At 35.6% G+C, this 17818-nt stretch overlaps 4 protein-coding genes and 1 non-coding gene across 5 annotated transcripts in view; 4 read left to right on the top strand and 1 right to left on the bottom strand.

Moving 5' to 3' along the window:
- LOC124539451 overlaps window positions 1-12571 on the top strand; it is a 66874-nt gene extending 54303 nt beyond the window's left edge. Inside the window, exons 59-69 of the mRNA XM_047116846.1 lie at window positions 113-315; window positions 958-1114; window positions 1324-1550; window positions 3040-3164; window positions 4676-4870; window positions 5802-5923; window positions 7439-7587; window positions 8683-8794; window positions 9599-9730; window positions 10266-10432; window positions 12376-12571. Coding sequence (XP_046972802.1) covers window positions 113-315; window positions 958-1114; window positions 1324-1550; window positions 3040-3164; window positions 4676-4870; window positions 5802-5923; window positions 7439-7587; window positions 8683-8794; window positions 9599-9730; window positions 10266-10432; window positions 12376-12462 — 1676 coding nt within the window. The 3' untranslated portion in view covers window positions 12463-12571. The remainder of the gene's footprint in view (window positions 1-112; window positions 316-957; window positions 1115-1323; window positions 1551-3039; window positions 3165-4675; window positions 4871-5801; window positions 5924-7438; window positions 7588-8682; window positions 8795-9598; window positions 9731-10265; window positions 10433-12375) is intronic.
- Window positions 12044-12205, top strand: LOC124539485. The gene has a single exon (XR_006967033.1). It is a non-coding gene; the product is annotated as a U1 spliceosomal RNA (small nuclear RNA).
- A 37-nt stretch (window positions 12572-12608) lies between the features above and the next one.
- LOC124539452 (heme oxygenase 1) lies at window positions 12609-14449 on the bottom strand. The gene is made up of 4 exons (XM_047116847.1): window positions 14188-14449; window positions 13969-14101; window positions 13480-13691; window positions 12609-13395 (listed from the first exon to the last, which is right to left on the bottom strand). Exons 1-4 carry the CDS (start codon window positions 14285-14287, stop codon window positions 13106-13108), a joined length of 735 nt encoding a protein of 244 aa, XP_046972803.1. The 5' UTR covers window positions 14288-14449; the 3' UTR covers window positions 12609-13105.
- A 996-nt stretch (window positions 14450-15445) lies between these two features.
- Window positions 15446-17818, top strand: part of LOC124539310 (S-methyl-5'-thioadenosine phosphorylase) — a 5543-nt gene continuing 3170 nt past the window's right edge. The window contains exon 1 of the mRNA XM_047116671.1: window positions 15446-15640. Coding sequence (XP_046972627.1) covers window positions 15617-15640 — 24 coding nt within the window. The 5' untranslated portion in view covers window positions 15446-15616. The remainder of the gene's footprint in view (window positions 15641-17818) is intronic.
- LOC124539313 (cytochrome c oxidase assembly factor 7 homolog) lies at window positions 15653-17142 on the top strand. The gene is made up of 2 exons (XM_047116672.1): window positions 15653-16288; window positions 16666-17142. The coding sequence occupies exons 1-2, from the start codon at window positions 15907-15909 to the stop codon at window positions 17031-17033; spliced, it is 750 nt and encodes a 249-aa protein (XP_046972628.1). The 5' UTR covers window positions 15653-15906; the 3' UTR covers window positions 17034-17142.

The raw sequence follows: 17818 nt of genomic DNA, 5'->3' as shown, positions 1-17818 counted from the left end.
ATTTTTATTGCTGTATGGAACTTACTGTCATACGAGACTTTAAAAGATTACAATAAAAATATGAAGTATGAATTATATGTACAAACAAATATTAAGATTATCCATTTTTTAGGATTGGCAATGATGACTGGTCAGGGTACTCTGGTTACTTTCGACAAACAAGTGTTCACGATATCTGAACCCGGAACATTCCTACTGACTAAAGACTATAGACAGAACAACTTCACCATACTCATGGAGAGTAACGCTGAGGGAAGATATGATTTAGTTATCCTAACGAAACGGAATCTCATATTTATCGACTTGTACAAAGAGGTGAGAATCCCTTGTATTAATAATAATATTAATTATTTTTTTTTATTTAGTTCAATTTATTGTATTTATGTCATAAATTTACCCTAAAACCCTGACCGACTTCGGTCAGTTAGGAAGATAACAACTTCTGAATGATCAACACAATTTAACTCAATCAGTCACCATATTAAAAGGAGTTTCAAACAAACAACTAAAATGAAACTATATGTTTTTGTAACTGTACAAGACTATTGTAACTTCTAATCTCGATATTGTCTCAAGGTTCGAGATGAGGAACCCAGTATGTCTTGAATTCGGTATGTTTTTAAATGTTGAAAAAGAGTAACTACTGAGTTTCTTGCCGGTTCTTCTCGGTAGAATCTACTTTCCGAACCGGTTGTAGCTTCACTTATTTGTTAATTGACGATTCAAAAGTGCTTGTAAATGTCCACTTGAATAAAATATATATATTAGCCATCTCGGATTTGAAATGACGTACACCGTGCGAGTGGTTTGGGATTTCTTAATTGCCAGTTGGAATACTTTAAAAAAATAAGATGTCCATTAGTTGTGCTGCCACTCCTGTAATAATGGAAACTTCTTCTAGAACTATCGTGCAAATATTTGTATTTAAATATATATATTTTTTTTTATAAATTCCAGCAAGTTTCATTAGATCGAATAACACCACTCAATCTACCAGCTGTTGTGGATGACCTGGTGGTAGACAGACAAACAGACACACTTTCTGTTGAAGGACAGATTGGATTGGATATAGAATGCAACCTCCTTTTCCGTACATGTAAACTGGAAGTTGCAGGTAAGAGATAAGGATTACTCATATATTCGTACTACTTTATTTATTATTGACTTAAAGAACGGTCATAAAAATAACTCATATTTTGCAATAGTTACCAATTCATTTTTATTATCTGTGTTACTAAATTTTCATGCAATCTATACTGAATGCAAAGGCTATTCTGATAACTTTTCAATTAAATCTGTATTTATTTATATTATTATTTGCAGGTTGGTACTACGCAAGCCTCGGTGGTCTCCTTGGCACGTACAATAATGAGCAGTACGACGAGCTTCAGTTGCCCAACAATTCCATCGAGACGGACATCGAGCACCTCGCCCACGCGTGGGCAGTGAAGAACGCGACCACACACACGCCCCCGCAGAAATACAACAACACAGCCTGCGACAAATTCTTCAGAAACAAAGTGTCGCCATTACATCCCTGTTTCTCATTGGTAAGTCATTTTTAATTTAAAATGTTTATTTAATTATTAAATTGTTTTGTCGTCGGTATCAATGATTGTTTTGAGATTAATTTAAAAAAAAGAATAATTATTTTACTGTAAAAAAAAATGGTGTTCATAAGAGTACATGTTTATGCTATGTATAATTAAAAATTTGCGTCCTTTTAAATAATATATTTTGATGTACTGGAAACAAATATATGTGCATAGATACAGAAGTAATTGACAGCATATGTTCCTTATAGAATCGAGATGGCCCAGTGGTTAGAACGCGTGCATCTTAACCGATGATTGCAGGTTCAAACCCAGTCGAGCACCGATGTTTCATGTGCATAATTTGTCTTTATAATTCATCTCGTGCTCAGCGGTTAAGAAAACATCGTGAGGAAACCTGCATGTGACAAATTTCATAGAAATCTGCCACATATGTATTTCACCAACCCGCATTGGAACAGCGTGGTGGAATATGTTCCAGCAGTAGGAATTTGCAGGCTGTTGTTGTTGTTTCTTATTAAGATCGTTGATAGGAATTTTATCGCCAAACATCAAAACATAGCATTATAGTACGACACAGCTTAGATGTCGCATCGGCAAAATTCGTAAAACTGATCACATCCGAATTGAGTACGTTATCGCAAATTATCAAAATTTATTTCTCATGCGAATATGATCTTTATACAAACGTAATAACTTGTAATATCGTATGACTTAATATTTTCGTCAATTTGACGCGTCGATTTACATGCACTTGCTTTCTCTGACGCGAGAATCTATAGCAACGAATAGCATCGAATGACGCAATAGGGAGCTATTTCTGTTGGTTGTATAAATCAGCAGTAATCGGTTTTATATTCATTCCATTGATCGAATCGATCGAATTAAAAGCTATCTCAAATTATCAATATTTATTTCTTACGAGAATATGATCTCTACACAAACGTAATAACTTGTAATATCAATATATTCGTCAATTTGAAACGTCGACATGGTTGAACTGACGCGAGAATCTATAGCAACGAATAGCATCGAATGACGCGATAGGGACCTATTTCTATTGGTTGTGTAAATCGACAGTAATCGGTTTTATATTCATTCCATTGCATTTTCCGATGCTACATCTAATTTGTGTCGTACTAAACCTATGTATATTATTTTGACGAACTCCATGGTCGAGTGGTGTGTACACCGGTTTTCATGGGTACGCCACTCGGAGGTCCCGGGTTCGATTCCTAGCCGAGTCGATGTAGATTACCATTAGTTTTCTATGTTGTCTTGGGTCTGGGTGTTTGTGGTACCGTCGTTGCTTCTGATTTCCATAACACAAGTGCTTCAGCTACTTACATTGGGATCAGAGTAATGTATGTGATGTTGTCTCATATTTATTTATTTATTTAATATAAACACATATGTATACGTTCCGGGGGTTGTAAGGCCGGTGCCGTCATGTGTGTGTATATGTGTGTGTGTGTGTGTGTGGCAGATCGACGCGGTGCCGTTCTACGAGCAGTGCGTGGGCGGGGCGGAGGCGTGCGCGCTGGCGGCCGCCTACCGCGAACTGTGCGCACAGCAGCACGTGCCCACACACGTGCCCGACCACTGCGTGCAGTACGTACCCTTCGCTCGTACCACCTGTTCAAATAAATACATTGCAGCTAGCACTGGATGTTGAAATAAAACTAGTTATAACGGATTCGAATCGCGTATATTAATTATTTTTGACATCCCAACATTTCGAGCACTTTACACGGTAGAGTCTACCCGTGACCACGAACGCTGTAAAGCCTGTAAGGTCTTTGACACTTGACGATTCGTATTACACACAATTCGTATGACCAAGTTACGATCATTATGTTATTACATTTTATAATTATGTACATTTCAGTGTAATAAAGACGCTCCGTAGTATCGGTTGGCTTGACAAACATAATGTTTTCTTTGCTTGACGACAACCCCGATTGCTCTCCGATCTACCTGACATCTGACATCTGACGAATTAAGTGAACGTGTGCTAACTAGCCCGTTCACCACCTGTTCAAATAAATACATTGCAGCTAGCAGTGGATGTTGAAATAAAACTAGTTACAACGGATTCGAATCGCGTATATTAATTATTTTTGACATCCCAACGTTTCGAGCACTTTACAGCGTTCATGGTCACGGTAGACTCTACCCGTGACCCGTGCTGTAAAATTCAAATCCGTTATAACTAGTTTTATTTCAATGTGTAATAATCGCGAAAATTTAAGACAACATTAGCAATGGATAGCTTACCAAAGATTTACTAAATTTTTAAAGAACCAAAATCTTCTAAACCGCATTTGAAGTATGATATAAGGTAGTCCGTAAGGTAAGGTAAAATATAGCGGCATATAAACATATATTATAAAATCTATATCGAGTATGATGTCATACTCAAAATCAAAATAAACTTTATTCAAGTAGGCTTTTACAAGTCCTTTTGCCAAGAAGCTCAGTAGTTACTCTTTATTTTTGGGGATTTCCAAATTTTGGTGACGAACTCAAAGTCCCTTAATGTATTAAACTATAATTAGACACAGGAGTTTGGTATGACAGTCATTCAAACCACAAGACAATTAATAAAGAATATACAACATTAGTCCTCATGAACTGATTCATCGATTATCTTTAATTATTAATAAATCGAAAGTGTTAAAATATTTACCAAAATATATGTCGCACTTTCATCCATGAATGACGACACGCCACTCCGAGGTCCCGGGTTCGATTCCTGGCCGAGTCGATGTCTAAAAATTCATTAGTTTTCTATGTTGTCTTGGGTCTGGGTGTTTGTGGTACCGTCGTTACTTCTGATTTACCATAACACAAGAGCTTCAGCTACTTACATTGGGATCAGAGTAATGTATGTGATGTTGTCCCATATTTAAAAAAAAAATATACATCATAATGTTGTCTTAAATTTTCGCGATTACACATTGAAATAAGTCTACCCGTGACCACGAACGCTGTAAAGTGCTCGAAACGTCGGGATGTTAAAAATAATATACGCGATTCAAATCCGTTATAACTAGTTTTAAAATATATCAGATCCATAGTGCATTAAATAATCAATTAAAAATGTATCATCTGTGTTCCAGATGTATCACACCTGACGGAGATGTCGTGGAGGAAGGCTCGTTCCTTCAGTTGCAGAACGTGCCCAACTCCATGGACATCGTGTTCGTGATCGAGGCTCAGTACTGTAACAAGAACATTCGGAAAACGAAAAACATCGACATGTTCGTCGAGACTTTGGATAGCAAGTTCCAAGGAAACGGATTTTCTGATAACAGGTAATTTATAAGAGTTTAAATGTAATCATCAATGATATTCTAATAAACAGATATGTTATATCCATACTAAACAACAGAAAAAAGTGTGCCGCGCCGGGGACCGTTTATTTTACATTTCGTTACAAGTAAAAAGGATAGCTTGATAAAAACAATAAGTAAAAGGGATAACTAGATGTTTTAGTTAAGCAAAACGTATTACTACGTAATTATGATGTATTATAACGTATTACTACGTAAAACGACTAAAGGCAAACGTCCCAATTAGGACGTTTTCTAGTCTTCACTTTTTGCGCGTTAATAACATATCTGTTTACTACAACATCATTGGTAATAATAATATGGTTTAAGATATTTATTGTTTCATAAAGAATATTACATATTCACTTAAATGAAACTCAAAACTAATTTATAAAACTATGTACATAAATGTTTACATTTTTTAACGTACAAAACTAGGTTCTTAAATTTTATTATACAAAATAAAAATACATTTTACAAGTAATACAACAAAAGAAAAATAAATCAAAAAGTGGGTAGTTTTGTGTATCAACATTTATCACGGCAAAATCTTCACAAACAAATTACAACAAGATGCGACATTACTACAGTCGAGATGGCCCAGTGGTTAGAACGCGTGCATCTTAACCGATTGCGGGTTCAAACCCAGGCAAGCACCGCTGATTCATGTGCTTAATTTGTCTTTATAATTCATCTCGTACTCGGCGGTGAAGGAAAACATCGTGAGGAAACCTGCATGTGACAAATTTCATAGAAATTCTGCCACATGTGTATTCCACCAACCCGCAATGGCACAGCGTGGTGGAATATGTTCGAAACCTTCTCTAAGGGAGAGGAGGCCTTTAGCCCAGCAGTGGGAATTTACAGGCTGTTGTTGTTGTTGTTGTATGTGTTACGAGTGTGTGGTGTGCAGGTACGCGGTGGTGGCGTACGGCGGCGCGGGCGTGTACCGGCGCCCGCGCGCGCTGTACGTGCAGGGCGCGCTGTTTACCAGCGCCGTCGACGTGCCGCGACACTTCGAAGCCTTCCAGATAGGTACGCTATACCTTCCATACCCCTGACATGTACTAAAAAAGTACCACTACACCTTCCATACCCCTCACATGTTACTTGTACTAAAAATGTACCACTACACCTTCCATACCCCTCACATGTTACTTGTACTAAAAATGTACCACTACACCTTCCATACCCCGCACATGTACTAAAAATGTACCACTACACCTTCCATACCCCTCACTTGTACTAAAAATGTACCGCTACACCTTCCATACCCCGCACATGTACTAAAAATGTACCGCTACACCTTCCATACCCCGCACATGTACTAAAAATGTACCACTACACCTTCCATACCCCGCACATGTACTAAAAATGTACCACTACACCTTCCATACCCCTCACATGTACTAAAAATGTACCACTACACCTTCCATACCCCTCACATGTTACTTGTACTAAAATGTACCGCTACACCTTCCATACCCCGCACATGTACTAAAAATGTACCACTACACCTTCCATACCCCTCACATGTTACTTGTACTAAAAATGTACCGCTACACCTTCCATACCCCGCACATGTACTAAAAATGTACCACTACACCTTCCATACCCCGCACATGTACTAAAAATGTACCACTACACCTTCCATACCCCTCACATGTACTAAAAATGTACCACTACACCTTCCATACCCCTCACATGTTACTTGTACTAAAAATGTACCGCTACACCTTCCATAGCCCTCACATGTTACTTGTACTAAAAATGTACCACTACACCTAGACTATAAACTGTCCAAATTACCAAGTGTCATGATAACGTGATACATGCTTTTATGTTTATTTTATTTTGCCATATTAAATATAAGAAATGTTTTCTTTAATTGTAGTTTTTGAGTGTCAAGAAATTAAAGTATAAGTTAATCCACATCGCTGACACTTTGCAACATTGCTCAGCAAATTACAGTATCCCTGAAAATTTCGCATTTAGTGCGTATTTGAAATATATATTATACATAGTGTACCTACATTTGTTATTAAAATAACAAACAATACAACGATCAATGTATAAAAACGAAGCCTTGTTGTAAATAGAAATGGCTATAGCAATGATTTCTTGGTGGTAGGGCTTTGTGCAAGCCCGTCTGGGTAGGTACCGCCCACTCATCAGTTATTCTACCGCCAAATAACAGTACTCAGTATTGTTGTGTACCGGTCTGAAGGGTGAGTGAGCCAGTATAACTACAGGCACAAGGGACATAGCATATTAGTTCCCAATGTTGGTGGCACATTGACGATGTAAGGAATAGTTAATATTTCTTACAGCGTCATTGTCTATGGGTGATGGTGACCACTTACCATCAGGTGGCCCATATGCTCTTCCGCCAACCTATACCATAAAAAAAAAAAAAAAAAAAGCCTCATTGTCTATGGGTGACGGTAACCACTTACCATCACGTGGCCCATATGCTCGCCCGCCAACCTATAACAACAAAAAAAATGATGTATATCAATAGTATATATATCGCCCCCCCCCCCCCCCTAGACAAGAACTCTCAGACGCGCAGCAACGCGACGGTGAGCGGCGACGCGCTGGCAGCGCTGCGCTTCGTGACGTCACTTCCGCTGCGCGCCGGCCTGCCGCGCGCCGTGCTGCTGCTGCCCTGCACGCGCTGCGACGACTCCACTAGCTCGGTGCGCTATACCTCGCTATCTCTAGCGATACTTATGTTACGAGGAGTCTGTCTGTCTGCTGCCCTTTCAAGGCCAAACTCAAACTCAAACTCAAACTCAAATTCCTTTATTCAATATAAAAGCATTACACTTACTTATTGATTGTCAAATAAACACTACCACCGGTTCGGAAAAAGGACACCCTGACCTGAGAATAACCGGCGAAAGAAACTCAGCGGGTCTTTTTTTTCTGTTTTTTTTTTTTTTTTTTTTTTGTCAAATTTATAAGGTACATAGTAGTATATGATTAGAAATAGCCAGAAATAGCCAAACAAGTGAACGATCTTTGAATATTTTTTTAAGAAGGATTTGATTTTTTCATGTCTAGTCTGACAACAAACCCATAAAGTGCGAACGAAACTACGGGCTGACTTAGTTTATCCCATATATCTCCTCGTTCATGGTCTCTATATATCTATTTCATACATTAAAACAATTACTTCTTGTTAACTACACAGACATACTGCTAATATATTCGAAGACAAGTTCCATATATAACATTGGTTATATATGTGTAAGCTTTGTGTTGTTTGTCTTTGTGCAGTTGAGTCGAAGGAGGTTGACTCAGTAAAAAAGATATTATATATTTTTTTAATGACATGTGAAGTCTCAGTTAATTTTAAAATATTAAGACATTTATGTTATAAAAGTATTTTTTTTTATTAATTAATGTTCATTTGGTCTCTGTTGTCTAAAAATTAAACTTTGCAATTGTCGATTCACTGTTTTAGATGAATCAAATTGCTTAATTTGGAAAACCCATCACCCAGTGGCGTAGCTATCGTAGGGCCAGTTGGTGCAGTGCACCAGGGCCCCGGAGTTTAGGGGGCCCTCTAAACTAAACCTTAAGCTTCTGAAGCTGGAAAATCAAGACCCTACGCACAAGATTTCTTATTTGCTATCTATAATTTTAAAGGGTAATTATTAGTTAAAGAGGGATGGGAAAGAGGGGATGAGGGCCCGAGTATTTTTTTATGCACCGGGGCCCTTCCTCACCTAGCTACGCCACTGCCATCACCTTATATATGTATTACATTTGTCCGATGTACATTACAGTTCGACTATTCTACAATTTACCACAACCTGATGGAAAACTCCATAACCCTGCACGTGTTAATGGACGACGATTTCTCGCTCTCAAAGAAAAGAGCCGCCAAGTATCTCTTTGGTAAGGTTACCTATAGTCTGTTCGCGTTAAGAATGCAGTGAGTTGTCATTGTTTACCGGCCTGACTCCGCCCCCTTTGACCAATCAAATCTTTTCAAATTACAAAGTCAAGTTCACATTCAATTAATTATTAACTGATATTTTTATTTTTATAATTTAAAATTTTTTTATTTATATTTAATTTATTCAAGCTGTACACGTAATAATTAATGTAACCTATAGCTACTAGATGACGTTATGTCAAAATATGTAAATTTCTACATCGCGATGGCAAGATTCGCAAACGATTGTATATAGTGTTAAGAATTTTGTTGATTAAACACCCCGATTTGATTTTTTATTTTAATGTGTATTTTTTAAATTCATTATACTTAGTCTTTAAAACAAATATAATTTGTTGGAATTTTAACACAAATATGCATTCACCTTCACCCTGCTGTTAAAAAAGATTTGATTGGTCAGGGGGCGGAGTAAAATGACAACTCACTGCATTCTTAACGCGAACAAACTATAGTTTGTTATTGTGAACTAAAACACCCTGTATCTATAGATATACAAATTCCAATGACAAAATACTCCAATACTCTTTCCCCCTGTTTATCAACTGATTATTATTAGAACTAATATATTAATACTTAAAAATATGTAATATTACTCATCATAACCTTAAAAAATAATCAAATACACCCTAATTTCTGAGAGCCTGGACAAATATGACAATAAATGTTTCTAAAGAAAACTTCTGTGAAATTTGTATAGAAGTAATAATAAGTTATGGAAATATAACAAATTTTATATTCACAAGGTGTGGACAGCATGTTGGCGTATACCAATAAAGATTACGAGAGGCTCGTCGGTGACCCCGGACTGCGGAAGCAAGTGAGACTGCCGAAGGATAAACTGGGATTATGCACTTCTCTCGCGTTGGAAACTAACGGTATGAAACAACAATATCATTATTTAAAATACTAATAACTGATAGTAATCAGCATGTTGTAGACATATAGCGTCGGATTTATGGTGCTTTGGTACTTACCCAGTAATCTGTTACACAGACAAACTATAGTTTAAATTTGGTATCTGAGATTATTGATATCATAGTTACGATTCTGCTTTTTCCGTGTTCGTTCGTGTCCGTGTTCCGTGTCGCTCAAGGAATAATGACTAATTTTGTTTAGTTAGTGTTGTTAGGTTTGTATTGTTAGTATTAGTAACATTAGAGCGTTTATTTTCTATGTTTTTGTTATTTAGGTAGACGGTTGGTTAAGTGTTTACCAAGCAAGAAATATTAAGCAATTCTTACTTCGTAAATGCGCTACAAACCTTGGAAGCTAAGATAGTTTTTTGGGCCGATAGTGATACTGGCACATTCCCACTACATACAACAATATCAAGATGTTTTGTGATTAGTGGGTGTTATCCGATAATAATAAACCATATAATAGTGTAAATAATCCAAGTATCCGCTGTAGGTACAATCTGGGCGGGCTCGAAGCTGTCGGGCGAGCGCGGCGCGGCGCGGCGCTTCGCGACGGTGGCGGGCGGGCGCGCCGCGCACGCAGCGCCGCCCTGCGCCGCGCCGCGCTGCGAGTGTCGCGCCGCCGCGCTGCACTGCCGCCCCTGCGCCGCGCGCGACCCCGTCTGTATCCCGACTGCACGCACACACACGCACACACACGCGCACACACGCACACACACGCAGACACACGCACACACACGCAGACACACGCACACAAACGAACACACACGCAACACACACGCAACACCCGCACACACCCGCAACTTACGCACACACACGCAACAAACGCGCACACCCGCACACACACGCAACACACGCACACACACGCAACACACGCACACACACGCTGTTGCGTGTGTGTGCGTGTGTTCACCCAGCACACGCGCACACACGCAGCACACGCACACATATGTCTCAATATATTTTTTCTATAAATCGACACCAACAATTAATAATACGCTAACTCGAGAGTGTGCGCACACTCCGCTAATAATTTTCTATGAGTTTAAGTTAAATCGATTGATTTCAAAACTTTCCCTTTGTTTTATAAAGTTTTTAGCTTCATTAATTTTGTGTTTCTTCACAATTATTTTAATTCTTAAAAAAATAACAAGTTACAAGCAAGTTGGCATAAGAAAACGATTTTCACTAAAATTTGAGTTAGCGTAGTACAAAATTAACGTAAAAATTTAAAAAATCCCTCGACCAAACAAGAAAAATTCAATGAGCCGAAACTCGATGGGTTTACTAAAAGGTAGAGCAAGATTACGTCTCCTACCTTCGAGCCCTATCATCAGACCAGATTAGAGGTTGGATGGATTTACTAAGAGGCAGTCCAGGGTTACGTCTCCTATCTTCGAGCGTGAAACATTCCTATCACACCTAACAAACGGCCTAATGACCTTGAATACCTGAACCGATTTCCACCAAACATAGCTAAGAACACTCTCGACTGATATACCTTTCAACCAAAAAAAAAACGCATTAAAATCGGATCATTCTTTTGGGAGCTACGATGTCACAGACAGACACATACACAGACACGTCAAACTTATAAAATCCCGTCGATTTTGTATCAGGGGTTAATAAATTGTCGAGTGGTGTGTACACCGGATTTCATGGGTACGCCACTCTGAGGTCCCGGGTACGATTCCCGGTCGAGTCGATGTAGATTACCATTAGTTTTCTACGTTGTTTGGGTTTGGGTGTTTGTGGTACCGTCGTTACTTCTGATTTCCATAACACAAGTGCTTAAGCTACTTACATTGGGATCAGAGTAATTTGTGATGTTGTCTCATATTTATTTATTTATTATAATATCGTTGTCATGAATATCTTAATACCATATTTTTGCTGTTTGAAAAGAAGTCCTTTTACACGGCTCACCCAGAGTATCCAACGACACATTTTAATTTATTTTGCCTTATTTGTAACGCATATCTTCAAACCCCAACATAACAAACCCTGAATAAAATAGGCTTATTTTAACGTTAGCATATTTATTTAAAAAGAAAAAAGCTTATTATGCGTTATTACTTATTACTAATAATCAAACCTTCAAACATCTTATGTAATTCATTCTTAACACTGTCCATCAATCTAAGCTCAAATTGTAATCGTAGTTCACAATTCTACCGCTAGATGTCGTTATACTTTTTATCAACATTTCTGCATCGCGCTGGCCAGATTTTCATCGGTATAATGACTACCCCGAATGACAGTTTTCTAAGCATACTTACCTGGCGTAGGGGATACCGTGATCATGAAGGCGGTTCCCCCAGAGCGAGGTTCCACCATTGCACTGCGGTGGGGTTGACCTCTGCGATTATCCCTAATGCGGATAACTCGGACGCGTAATTTTTGGTAGTGGGAACTGCGTACGCGCCGTCCCCCTTATAATATACTCTGATAATCGTTATTTAAAATGCATTAGTATAAACTACAATTTTTATTTTTTTTTTTTCTTCATCGCGTGTTTGTGAGCTGTTAAGAAATCCAACTAATAAATTCGTATAATTAAAACGTTTTAACTAATTTATGACTTATGTTTAATGCTATTTCAGCTGGAACTATCATTCTGGAACTCTGATGACATCGATGAGTTGATCGACATGGCGATGGACCCACCCACGCTGCCGTCTTTTAGATGATAAAACTTAGTGTGTATTAGTGAAATAAAAATACAAAATTATAATATTCCTAATCTACGACAGATTATTTTTGTAAATTATTACTTATTCGATGGAATATGTTTTTATTAGGTAGTGATTATATTAATAATTAATAAAATACATGATACTTAATCAGTCTTTTATTAACGACGACAATACTACTATCACACTGTAAATAAGGGCTTCTCAAGCATAGATTAATAATTAAATTATTAAACTTCAATGTGAAAAAATTTCTTAATCAGACCCTTATTGTCACTAACAATAATAATTCAAAGACACAAAAATAGAAGCCCTTCACTAAAGTACTTTACATAAACTTTTCAAAGTCAACTATGTAATAATAAATTGTCTGTAATAAACTCTAACATAAATATAAAATACAATAGCTTACACAAAAGAGTAGTTTCATCTACATTATAGTATCAAGTTTACAAAGATAGAAAATATGTGTCATGCTCAGTGACATATTTAACTTGTTGTAGTTTCTATAATTAGTAGATATTGCATGACTTTACAATAATTATTGCATCAATGTAGGATAAACAAAGCTTCAATAATACAACAAAGTAACAAATTAATCAGCTATTTCTAGATTAATAGTGTGCCAATTTTTTTTATTTTATTTATTCAATTTGTAAGCCAGCATCACGCCGGCCAAAAGCAGAACTATCGCTGAAGTTTTATATAAAATATTATAGAGAACTTTGCTTTGACCCCCTACTGAGTTAACTATCAAATTGTTCATTAGAAAAACTTGATTACTTTCTTCTATAAATGCTTGCTTTTCTTCTTCTGTCATTTTTTCTGCTATCTCGTTCATAGCTTGTCGGAAATCCTTCTTCAGTTGAGCAATATCAACATTAGTGAAGTCTGTCACTCTGTCGATATATTTATTTGTTTCTGAATTACCTAAAATTATGTACAAATTTTATTAATTCATTGAAAAAAGTATTAAATAAAAATTAATTTTATATATTCTAACAATGTAATTACCATCACCAAAAACATTCCTCTTCTTTGCAAGAATCTGTCCACCGCTCAATAAGCCTAAGTATAGATGATACACATAAGCCATCAGAAGTTTTGGATTTTCTCTTTCAAGATTTTGTAAGTGTTCTAAATAGTTCTCCAGTGCTGAGGATTTGGGTATGGATTGCCAATTCTCACCAAGATAGTGTACCAAATCATCTTCAAAAGCATCTTTTCTGGAAGGATAAATACAAAAATGTACCATAAACTTTGAATTATGATGAATTGTTAGTATGTTGAGTTTATATTTCACTATATCTCACTGTAATGAAATTTATAAACTACAGATAGGTTATGCTAGAGGTCATAATTCAATTCTCAATCTAAAACAAGAACATTTTCTTTGTTTAGATACAAATATGTTTTGAGTGTAAAACAATAAAAAATGTATGTATCCTATTCAAAGTGATAAAAACAACATTATGATGTATTTATTAATAAAACTAAATTTACCGGAGCAGTACATCAGTCACAAATAACTTCTCATAGTCTGTATTATTCAACCTTTTCTTAGCATCTTCGAGGAAGGCAAATATGTGATAAAACACAAATAAACCTCCACCCCACACAGTTTCATCACTTAAAGCTGCAAAATAAATGCAACTTATGATAAATATTCCAACAAGAAGGCTTCGTTTAAAAAAATACAGTAATAATAAATGATTTACTTACAAATAGCAAACTTTGCGTTTACCAAGGCGTCACTGACTGAATGAATTGTTCTAGTCGCTTTTCGCACACGCGTGGTAAACAAAACTTCTGATTGCGCCATTCTTAAAAAAATTACTTCTTTTGCGTACTTGTTACAACGTTTTATCTAAGAGTAATAATTACTTATCATCCTAGGGGTAACAGTACTCTGTGACCACCTTACGCTGAAGCCGAAATGATTAATGAAAAGTCAACTGAAGTCTACAAGTTTAAAAATAAAAATTTGACACTGACAATTGCGAATTGACAACTTTCAAAGCACTGACGGTAGAGTAAAATGACAAACAACTCCATTACATGATTTCCTACTACTATTATTAAACATGTTTAATAAATAAAAATCATTTACAATTAAAGACAGCATTAGCTGTTACTTCTATATTATATATTCTGTTATGTTATATATGTACGGAAAAATATTAATGATTTCATGAGAAAATGATTTAATGTTATATTCATATAATTACTACAAGGAACAAACTTTTTGCGTTTCTTGACTGCTTAGAGTCCGTAACTCTTTCGTGGGCCAATGCATACGGTTCTACAACAGTTTTATTTGCCGATTTTTTTAACGTTTGTATGTGTGCGATTATTATTACAATTAGTGAGTTAATGATTAGTAGTACACTTTGGGAATGAAACGATCGTCTTTTGGCTATTTCTTTTCATATTTAATATGAATAGTCAAATAGAAAAAAAAGACCCGCTGAGTTTCTTTCGCTGGTTCTTAAAAAGTATATTCCTGTTCGAATTGATTGTAATGTTGTTAGTATTAATTTGACAATAAATAACTGTATTACTGTAATGCTTGTACATTACATAAATAAAGGAACATGAGTTTAAATTAGATTATGTGATAACAAAGTATAACGGAAATAAATAATTTAATTGAACCTATTTAATTGCACCCCAATGAATTATTTTAAATAGAAACAAAATATAATTAATGTATTAAGAAAGTTTGACGTACTAAATAGTTTTTTGGCCTTGTTGTTGTTAGTCGGTACCCAATTAGATATGCCATTGCAAACTTGAAACTTCTTAGGAATCCAGATTTCCATAATTCATCAATGTTTTTGTAACCGTTAGGTTATGTTAGTAAGGTAATAGTTATAGTAGTAATTATTAAAAATCTTAAATATTTTTTTCAAGCTGACTCTTATTTTAAATTAATAAGTTATGTATCACACTTATCTACAAGACCTTCATATTTTGTTCAATTATCTGTGGAGCAAATTAGAGCTAGTAAGATCTGTGGTGATTTGAATTAATAAATTATAAATTGGGAATAATTTAAATTAAAACATTCCGAAGAAGTGTTAAGCTAACACTTTATTTGGTCTAACAACAACATTCATTTTTCAACAAGTAGGCACATTTTTAAAGCGCAATGGTTGACAGAAAAAGTGTTAAGGTATATTCGTTTTAATATTATTCTAGTATACAAATTAAGATTTATCGACTAAGAAATAAAGTGTATACTGCCATTTAAAATTAAATAGTTTAAATTTAATGTAAGCCTAGGTCATAGTTATTTCCTTTCATTAATGATTTATTAAAAGTTGCTCAACGGTGATATTCTTGTACTGTTGTGATTGATAAGACTTATCACTTTGACATTTAACCTGAGTTGTGTTATCTAACCTTTCGTAGTATTGATTTGTAATTTACGAAATAATAATGGCATATGATTTAAAACGTGAAGAGGAAGTAAAAGAGTTCGTCGAGAACCTTGGAATCGAATATCGGTTTGGATGTTATAAAGAAAAAAAGCCCGAAGTCTGTCATCTTTTGGCTGACTATTTAGAAGCAATTAAAAAAGACTTCGATAAAGCGGGAAAAGTATATAAAAGTAACTGTATGGAATATAACTACGGGAAATCATGTTTGAAATACGGTAATTACGCGCTGATAGGACGAGGTCGAGAAAAAAATGATCAGGAAGCTTTGCGATATTTCGAAAAAGGTTGCGAGTTAAATGACCCAACGTCTTGTCTTCACGCCGGATTGCTACTCACGGCTACCGGCCCTGCTATTACAGTGCAGCGAGATATCCCTAAAGGTTAGTACAAATTGTTTGTTTCAATTGATTAAAATAAAAGGGACTTATGTTTATTATTGCTTAACCGCAAGTAATAATTGCATCATGTTAGGTAAATGCTTATTTACAAAATACATATGATATTTACTATTCAATTCATACAAACGTCCAAGTATTTCACAAACTATTATTTGATTTAACATGCATAGGTTAGAACATACCAACTATATTTTAAACCAATTTATCAACATTTATTGGAAATGAAGTAATGTTAGACCTCTATTATATTACCAATAGAGTCTGAAAATCAAATTCAAAACATGCTTTATTCAAGTAGGCTTTCATAATCACTTTTGAATAGGATAATAAGCACCAATACTGAATTTGAATTTTTTCAGGTTACAATTATCTTAAAAAAAGCTGCGACAACAATGAAGCTATGGCATGCCATTACCTAGCAGGAATGTATCTCACCGGAGTGCCGAAAAATCCGAAAGAATATAATCCTCATAATCCTGAGAAAAATGCCAATATTGATTTCCTAATTAAACCAGATCTAAAGCAAGCATTTCAATTTGCAAAGAGAGGATGTGAATTGGGCAATGTGTTTGCCTGTGCAAATGTCAGTTTGATGTACAAGAAGGGTGATGGTGTTGAAAAAAATCTAGACGAATCAAAGAAATACTTTGAAATAGCAAAGAGTCTTCAAAATGCCCATGAAACTACAAAGGAACTCAAATTTCAACAAGGTCTTGACAATAAATGAAATGTTATGTAGTTATAAAATGTATTTAACTTTTAATAAAGCTGCATTTGTTTTTTATTGAGCAGATATAGTGTGTATTGTTTAATTGAATAAAGTATGTTATGATGTTTCCTTTAGTTTTAATTATCGTTTTTAAAATACTATATCTATAATAACAAAAATCCTTAAAATATAACCAATTCAAGCAAGACCAAAGGCATTTCTTTCTTTCCTTGTTACAGAGGAAATTCCACAAACCTTAAAATATTGTCCTTCTCAAAGCTGAGTATGAGTTAAATTAAAGATTAGTAAAACAATTCAGATTGTAACCTGTTGTCTTTAGTATATATCAGTCATAATAATATAAACCTACATTGGTTTATAAAAAGAGGATAACACAAAATGTTCATAAAATAATTATTTCTTTCTACAAATATTCATAAAAAATTTACATATGCATAGCTGCTATATTATGCAGGCTAGAATGAGATAGCCGTCACATACAGAAATAATCACAAAAATAGAAACAAACCTTTTAACGCACCCATGCACAGGGCCGGATTTAGGGGAGGGCAACTGCCCTGGGGCCTCCACATGAGAGGGGGCTACAGTTTTCAGCAAGTTAACAAATACTGAGATATAGTCAAATTATAATAATGTTACTATTTAATATTTTAAAAGTTACCGATACAAATACGAAACAATTCATAGCTTACTGATTGAAATAAAAAAAACTAATTAATTCATAATAATATAATTATTAGGGTGTTCACGCTTCTGTTTGTCTAGGGCCCTCAGTGCTATGT

This window comes from Vanessa cardui, chromosome 22, assembly GCF_905220365.1.
Source record: "Vanessa cardui chromosome 22, ilVanCard2.1, whole genome shotgun sequence".
Taxonomy (NCBI): Eukaryota; Metazoa; Arthropoda; class Insecta; order Lepidoptera; family Nymphalidae; genus Vanessa; species Vanessa cardui.
Note: the sequence above shows the minus strand (reverse complement) of the source record. Positions and strands in the feature narration are given on the sequence as shown.

Coding starts and splice junctions, on each gene's coding strand:
- LOC124539452 (XM_047116847.1), bottom strand. CDS start 14,287: ATGGCGCAATCAGAAGTTTTGTTTACCACGCGTGTGCGAAAAGCGACT. Junction 14,102..14,187: donor AAACGCAAAGTTTGCTATTT/GTAAGTAAATCA, acceptor TTTATTTTGCAG/CTTTAAGTGATGAAACTGTG. Junction 13,396..13,479: donor GAGGAATGTTTTTGGTGATG/GTAATTACATTG, acceptor ACATAATTTTAG/GTAATTCAGAAACAAATAAA.
- LOC124539313 (XM_047116672.1), top strand. CDS start 15,907: ATGGCATATGATTTAAAACGTGAAGAGGAAGTAAAAGAGTTCGTCGAG. Junction 16,289..16,665: donor GCAGCGAGATATCCCTAAAG/GTTAGTACAAAT, acceptor GAATTTTTTCAG/GTTACAATTATCTTAAAAAA.